This window comes from Nicotiana attenuata, unplaced genomic scaffold, assembly GCF_001879085.1.
Source record: "Nicotiana attenuata strain UT unplaced genomic scaffold, NIATTr2, whole genome shotgun sequence".
Taxonomy (NCBI): Eukaryota; Viridiplantae; Streptophyta; class Magnoliopsida; order Solanales; family Solanaceae; genus Nicotiana; species Nicotiana attenuata.
The window spans coordinates 1-8,349 of record NW_017674628.1 but is presented as its reverse complement, the minus strand read 5'-3'; the positions used below and the strand labels follow the sequence as shown (position 1 = coordinate 8,349).

Sequence of the window (8,349 nt, the reverse complement as noted above, 5' to 3'; positions counted from 1 at the left end):
TATATATGTATATATATATACATTATGCAATTTACCTGTTTATAAATATTTACTGTAATTATATTATTTTATAAAATATTAAAAATTAAATACCTATGGGGCTTACACCTCGCTGAGGCATATGTAAAACGCCTCGCCTTACGCCTACACCTTTTAAAACACTGGTGCCCACCAGAGTGACTCTTCGAGACCCCTAATACCTCTCTCCTCGCCTCCCTTATAAAGTTCGTCGTCGTCATCTACATGGCGCTCGCGTCCCCGCTACTCATCCAAGCTCCCAGAGCTGATAACCTCCCCTCGAACACCTGAGCTTTATCCTTAGTCAAGGCTCTCCACCTGATCCTCGGTCGTCCTCGAACAGACCTCTTCTTCCTCTTTATCGTGATACCAACATCCATCACCAAGAGCCTATGCTGCATCGCGAGGATCTCCCCCGGGATAACCTTGCAATCCTTACACAACCCTCTATCACACCTTCTGAGGAGGAGGTAGTCAATCTGAGTCTTCGCCATCGTACTCTGGAACGTAACCAAATGCTCCTCCCTCTTCGGAAAACTAGAGTTCGCAATCACCAGCTCAAATGCTTTAGCGAAATCCAACAATCGCACAACAAATAGTTTTTGCAAAACAAGGAAAAACAACAAAATATCTGTTTGTAGTTAACGGAATAACATTTTGGATTTTTCATCACAAATAAGCTTACTTATCAAACCAGACACTCATATTTGGGGGTGGGGGTTGGGGGGTTCAAATTCAAATGCCACCTTAATGTTAACCAGAATCAATTGAATTGGGCTTAATATTAAGGATGTGTCCAACAATTAAGCCAAACGGAGACACAAGAAGCATTGAACCAAATTTAGGTTGTCCTCAATCCAGCGTCAACATCATTCAACATGTATCCAACACCAACCCAACCATGTCCTCTTTTTCCCTTTTATTTAAAATGCAAACACCCATATAACACATGACAATAAAGCACTACCTCTCATATTTATGCTTTTGTAAAGGTTAGTTTCTTCAAGGTACAAAGATTCTTATTTTAAATAAAATATAGTGTCTCCAAATAACTTTTTTCCAAACAGTGGTATCTCGGCCAACTTTCTTTTTTTTGCTTGCACTTTAACTGATCATCCCCCAATACTATGTGCAATGTCTATATAATTTGTATTGAGAAACAACTACAAGCAACACGACCATTGATTGACATAAGATAGCATGTAAAGCCTGCAAAATTGGTGTACACCCTAAAAAGAGGTCTATGCTTGTTACACTATAAACTTCATAAGTTATTCTCGAAATTCTTCCTCAGAGAAAATACTAATTTAATGAAAGAAAGCTAGAAATGACTCCACTCTCCCGTGGATGTGAGGTCCCAAAAAGGGATCAGATGGTCAAGGCATGAAAGCAAGATCCTGGATAAAGTTTGAATCACATCTACAACACCGGTATATTGAGCATCCTTGGAGGGAAGAATACCCGAATAAACTATGTGGACTACATGCAATTTGGTGGAGGCACGTGCACGCTGATCCCGACACTAGTGATGTTAAAAACAATGACACATGGCTAAGCGTCCAGTAGACCACCAATTATAGTTCCAACAAAAGCACACTTGACAATGGCACAAGACCATTTTAAGAGACACCTCCAATTGAGTGGACATCCAGACAAAATTTAAGATGTATATTTTAGAGAAAGATCAAGTTGCTTGACTTTTAACTTCTTCATTTCACCTTTAAATTCTCCAACTTCTAAGTAAAGAACTTTTACGGACTTGGGAATGTAAACACAAATCTTTGTCCGATAATCTTATCCTCAAGCTCAAATCGGACTTGGAGTACATATCTAAATTCAATATGAAGCATGGTCCATATACAAAGTTAACATGACACTACTTGAGCATACTTCCTTATAGCTCACATGTACCCAAGAATGTGGATAGTAGATAAGAGAAGCCATAATTTTCTCTGTACATGTAAAAAGAAACGGGCAAACCGAACTCCAAGCTGTAATAGGTCTGAGATTTTCGGTTTGGCTTGTTGGACTTGAAAAATATTGGGCCAACTAATACATATTTTCGATAAAGTCTTTTTATGGAAAGCTTTTGGTAAGGAGGAGGATGTCTTGCCATATAGCAAAAGTTGGATATCGAAGGTGCCGAAGAAGGTGTGCTTCTTCACTAGTTCACTTGGTAGCAGCTAGAGGGGTGATCTTGACGACCGAGAACCTTTGGAAGTGCAAGGCAATGTTGTCAAAGGCGCACTTAAGCCCCGAAGAGAGGCTCAAAACATGTTGAGCGATTTGCCTAACTTTGTGGGCGCTTTAATGTCGCATCAAGGCTCTAAGGCATACTTTTCCTTACCAATGAGTGTAATCCTGAAAGGGCGACATTAAACAATTGATATTTCGTTTTATCGTAATTTTTTTTTCAATTTCTTTGTCCATATATTTGTTATTCATGTTTATAATTGGACATATACATATTTTTACTTTTTCTTCAGTTGCGCCTTTTTTCATTAAAGCACACGCTTTAGTTGCGCTTTGCGCTTAAAGCCCCAACGGACCTTAGAGCTTTTTTGCGCTTTTCGCCTTTGATAACACTGGCGGAAGGTCGTTTCTATAAGTTGATGTTTCATGTGTAAAGAGGCAGGTGAAGATGTGGATCATCTCCTACTCTGTAGCCTACCGTCGAGGTTACGGTGGGAAATACTTACGTGGTTTGGCATCTCATGGGTATTGCCAAGAATTGTAAGAAAGTTAATGTTTAGCTGTTGTGGCCTTGTGGGAGGAGGAGGAGAAGGTACAGTCCATGCATTGTTGCTCCACTAGTAATCATGTCGGTTATTTGGAAAGAAAGAAATAGAAGAGCGTTAAAATGGGTAGAGATCAGTTCTGTTCAATTGAGGAGTAGCCTCGTATTCCTTATTTTCTTTTGGTGCACCCATGAAGTTCCTTGTTGTATAGAAGATTGGGTGTACTTCGTAGAGAACCGTATTTTTTTCGGTTTTCTATCTTTTTGGTATACTTCTTATATACGTTTGCTTTTGTTTTGGCCTGTTCATTAATGAAAATTTATTTACTTTGATAAAAAAACAGATTAAATAACTAAGACCCCAACATCCAGTAGGAAAAAAAAAGGGAACAAGAAATAGAAGTATGAAAGAAAGAAGCAAGAAAGTGACAACTACCACTCTATTTCCATAGTTCTTCCTCCGGCCTATTATGCCCCTACCTATTTGAATGATTGAGGTCCTTCTTCCTAAGATCAAAACTAGATGGAGACTCAAAAAATGCACTGCATAGACGGACTTGGCAAACATTCAAGAGCAGTGGCCAATATCGTTTGCTTTGTCATTGAACCATTAGGGATCATTGTTTTCATTAAGGATTTCAAATGAAAGATGGTATACCCCAACATCACACACACACACACACACATATATATATAAGGTGGTACACCCCAAGAGTTTATCTTATCCGATTTGCTGAAAGTGGAGGTTCCGTTTGATATTGGCTTCAAGGATACCGTTTAGTCAGGTGGCTGATTTCAACAAGTTAGTGTTTGGTTCGAGTGTTTCTCCTGGACTATAGGTGTTATTAAGTATTGCATGTTGTATCACTGAGGCAGACGGGATGAATGCTCGGAATTTTATCACCGGATGCAAGGAATAAAATCGATAAACTTACTACTCCGGGTACTGTCCATTTTATCTATAGACCGTGATTGAGCCATTACTCTGCTCTATATTCATGGAAACAAAGAGCTGTTCAAAAATCGAACGAAACAAATCACAGTTTTCAGTTTGGTTGCTTTTTACACTCCTAAGTTACATGCAACCGATGTTGGATATAAATTTTCCATGTTTCAATCTTAAGAAAACAGAATTTTAACATACTAATAATTGTTCCCTTTATTAAACACTAAACATAACATACCTTCAATAAAAAAACTAAAGCATCCAATTTTAAATGGAGGAAATTAACTCAAATTCACAAGTGGAAGGTGAGAATTGTATGCAAGTTTAAATGTTTCAAGCTTTATTCTTCCACTTTCATGGTCAGTATCCTCCTTAATTCGTGCCCGGACTATTCAATTTCTTTTGCCTCCAATGCACGCAGAGTTCAATTTTTGGAATCAAATTTTGATCAAAAGTTACATATTTTCCGAATTTCAATGATTAAGATCAAGGAGGAACCTACTTGAGAGCACTGGGAAATAAGTTGTGCCCATGCAGCCCCAACAACATTTGATTTCAGCTGCCGTTTCTTCGCCTTCTCCGCCGCGTCAATCACAGAATGACCTAGAAAAAAGTCCCCAATTATTAACCAAACAAAAAAAAAGATCCGAATTATGATAAAGTGAAAGCACATGCAAAGATAAAAATGGCACCTAGAGTCATGGGTGACACCAAAGGCTCGCCTTCCACTTGATTTTCCGGCGATTTCAGTGGCAGAGAAGCATCAGACGACTTCAAAACAGTAGCAGCAGCAGCCAGATCAGCCGATCGAACCTCTTGCTCAGCAGATTCATTCACCGCACCCTGGGTTTTTCCCCCTAGGGTATCATTAGTTGATGATAGCGCCTCCGCCGCCTATAAAACCGATCAAATAAATTAAACACAAAAAAAGACTATTTTTTTCCTTTTTCCAGATACATGCAAACATGTATGTACAAAAACAGATATCATCAATCAGATCAAAATTCAAAACAAAACCGAACCTTGGAGCGTTTGCCATTAGGGAGAGGAGACGATGAGGGAGAAGAAAGAGGGCGTTTGGAGGAAGAGGAGCTTCGTCTCGTTTCCACCATGTCTCGATTGGATCCACACACAGAATTACACAAGTAAAATCGATTGCGATATATATATAGAGAGAGAGAGAGAAGGGGAGAAGGTGAATGATTACGGGACGATCAGTTATCAAAGCTCCGCCGGATGATGAATTTATTTATAGATTTTAAAAAAAGGGAGAGGGGTTGGGGGAGTAGAGAGGAGTGATGCGGCAAAAGAGGTTCTACAAGTTTGGGGGAATGAATTTTTTGATTTTATAGGCTTCGGGTGAGTCAGGTAAACACCGTGTGAACCTGAATCAGGGTTTTGTTGAGCAATAGTGTCGTAGGAATCGGCAGGGTTAATTTTGGTGAATTAAAATTTCATATGTCAAAAATTAGGTCCTACCCAGAAAAGGAAAACAAAAAATAAGTTCTAATTCAAAATTATTCAAATTTTATGTGGATTTGCATTGGTGAAGCATAAGTCGTAGCTCAACTCCCTTAACTCATTCAACAATTCAATTTGTCTTTTTATTTCCTTTCTCTTTAATTTGTTTGTATATACAAAAGTAAGTTTCTAAATAATGATTCACTGTGTAATACAATAGTTTTTGTTTTTTCTCTCTTTATATTTTGTAACGACACGATGCTAATTTTTTGTTCGTTATTTCTTAATATTTTTAAATTGACCCGACAGTTTAAATATTTTTATACTATGCTTGTTTCAACTCTTAAAATAATATTCATACTCACATAAACTCGTTTAAATTTTGGTGAATTTGACAAGTTATACTTGTATTGTTCAAAAATAAAAAAGAACGGAGAATCAAACCTTAGCCACAAGATCCTAGACACTCTACCAACTCACTCTACATAATATTAGGCACTACCAAGAAATAATATAATTGTCTATAAAGGGTACATCGTTATATCGTTTGTTTGAAAAAACAAGATAGATGACTTACTAACGAGTAGTAAAAATTGTTAGACTTTAAGCCATTGGGCTTTAAAGTAGAAGACGTGTGAATTGGAAATGGAGGGAAATTGAAAATTTGAAGAAGTGAACTTTTGTCTTGCACTTTGTCCCTCATTGGTGAGGGACAACCACATTTGTGTGCTTATATATAGAATCACTTCTTAAAGCTCTTAAAAGGAGTTGAAGAGAATGAACCCTCGCGTCGTCGTCGTCGTCGCTCGGCTTTGGATTTGGATTTGTCAAATGATCGATCGATAAGATTATTTTTGGACAAAATTTATTTAATTATTTAATAATTAATTAAATGCCAAATCACTGCTGAAAATACACCAGAACCTTGCTGAAGGTTCAGAGGGCCTCTCTGGCCGCGGTTCTGCCGCGACCGCGGTAGAACCGCGGCAGGCAGGTTCAGAAAGCCTCTCTGACCGTGGTTCTGCCGCGACCGCGGTAGAACCGCGGCAGGCAGCGTATTCTTCTGAAAAGTCACCTTTTCCAGACACCTCTTCTGATAATTGCCTATAAATTCTGAGGCAAGGCTCCATTTTCTACACACGAAAAACACTCCAGAACTTCTTTCTTTCTGAATATACTGCATTCTAATTCGCAGTCTCTCTCTCTCAAATTCGTAAGTGTGATTTTGCTCCGTTCTTTAAGTTCGTTGGTATCCTGCAGTTTGTATTGCCACTGTTGCAGGAAGGTTTATTCCGTTTTATCCTGGGAGGATTTAATCCATTACCTTGGCAACGTGTGAGGGGGTTAAAATTCCTTAAGGGCACACAAGCAAATTGTGGACTCGGAATATTTCTTAAACTCTTCTGTTTTTCCAGTTTCTTTTATTTTTCTAACAGTTTTTTTTCCTGAATTTGTGTTTTAACACAGTAGCGCTTACAAGCTTAAGGAATTTTAAACTAACGTTTCTGTGTTGAAACATATATTAAACTGTTATTCATATTTTGTATACTGTTTTGGAGACTAAAGCCTTCGTGATTTCTACTCCAATAATTGTTCTGTCCGATTTAAAGTATATAAAAACTTTACCGGAATAATAAACGTACGGGTTTGAAGTATAAACTTCACCATTGTTACGTGTTGTATGTTTGGTTTGGTATTCAGTTTGAAGATATCAAAACTTCACTGATTTAACAAAGTTCTGTTGTGTTTCCAACTCTACAGAAAAGATGACGAACGAAAACCAAACTAATGGAAATGTTGTGGGAACGGGAGCTACTGTTACGAGTGCTGCTGCCTCGTCAAGCCGTTCTACTCCTGCTCATGCTATGGCACCGGCAGAAAAACCCGGAAAGTTTTCCGGTATTGACTTCAAACGCTAGCAAATGAAGATGCTCTTCTATCTTACTACGTTGAGTTTGCAACGTTTCATCAAGGAGGATCCTCCGGTCATGGCTGAAAATACTCCGGATGATGAACGACTTGTTGTAACTGAAGCATGGAAACATTCTGATTTCCTGTGCAAAAATTACATTTTGAGTTGTTTGGAAGATGGCTTGTACAATGTCTATAATGTCATGGAAACTTCAAAAGCGTTATGGAATGCGCTTGAGAAGAAATACAAGACTGAGGATGCCGGACTTAAGAAGTTCGTGGCTGCAAGGTTCTTGGATTTCAAGATGATTGACACTAGGTCGGTCATAACTCAAGTCCAAGAACTACAAGTCATTGTACATGACCTCCTTATTGAAGGTATGGTCATAAATGAGGCCTTTCAAGTCGCTGCTTTCATTGAGAAGTTACCTCCGCTGTGGAAGGATTTTAAGAACTATCTTAAACACAAACGGAAGGAAATGACACTAGAAGACTTGATTGTTCGTTTGAGGATAGAAGAGGACAACAAAAATGCAGAAAAGAAGTCACGTGGACACTCGACAATAATAAGGGCTAACATTGTTGGGGAGGCGCCACAAAATAAGAAGAGAAAGAAAGCTTATGGACCAAAGAATTTTCCAAGCAAGAAAAAGTTCAAGGGTAATTGCCACAACTGTGGAAAATCTGGGCATAAGGCTGTGGATTGTCGTGCGCCAAAGAATGATAAGAAGAAAAAGAATCAAGCTAACATGGTTGAAGATGAAATGGAAAACTTGTGTGCCATGTTGTCTGAATGCAACTTGGTAGGAAATCCGAAAGAATGGTGGATAGATTCTGGAGCCACCCGCCATGTTTGTGCTAACAAGGAGTTATTTTCTTCTTATGCCCCCGCAGGTCCTGACGAGAAAATCTTCATGGGAAATTCATCTACGGCCAAAATTGAAGGAGTTGGCAAGATTGCATTGAAGATGACGTCGGGAAAAATAGTGACTCTAAACCAAGTCCTCCATGTTCCAGAAATTCGCAAGAATCTTGTGTCTACCTCACTTCTTGTCAAGAATGGATTCAAATGTATTTTTGTTTCTAATAGTGTTGTACTAAGTAAGAACGATTTGTATGTAGGAAAAGGTTACCTAAATGAGGGTCTTTTTAAGCTAAATGTAATAGCAGTTCCTATCAATAAAGTGAATGCTTCTTCTTACTTGCTTGAGTCAAACACTTTATGGCATTCGCGTTTAGGTCACGTAAACTTCAAAACATTGCGAAAGATGATAAA

The 8,349-nt window shown here is 38.5% G+C and overlaps 1 protein-coding gene across 1 annotated transcript in view; it reads right to left on the bottom strand.

Moving 5' to 3' along the window:
- LOC109219032 overlaps positions 1–5,063 on the bottom strand; it is a 17,692-nt gene extending 12,629 nt beyond the window's left edge. The window contains exons 1-3 of the mRNA XM_019383434.1: positions 4,724–5,063; positions 4,394–4,595; positions 4,204–4,304 (exon numbers count right to left, since the gene is read on the bottom strand). Coding sequence (XP_019238979.1) covers positions 4,204–4,304; positions 4,394–4,595; positions 4,724–4,813 — 393 coding nt within the window. The 5' untranslated portion in view covers positions 4,814–5,063. The remainder of the gene's footprint in view (positions 1–4,203; positions 4,305–4,393; positions 4,596–4,723) is intronic.
- Between the last annotated feature and the right edge of the window lie 3,286 nt (positions 5,064–8,349).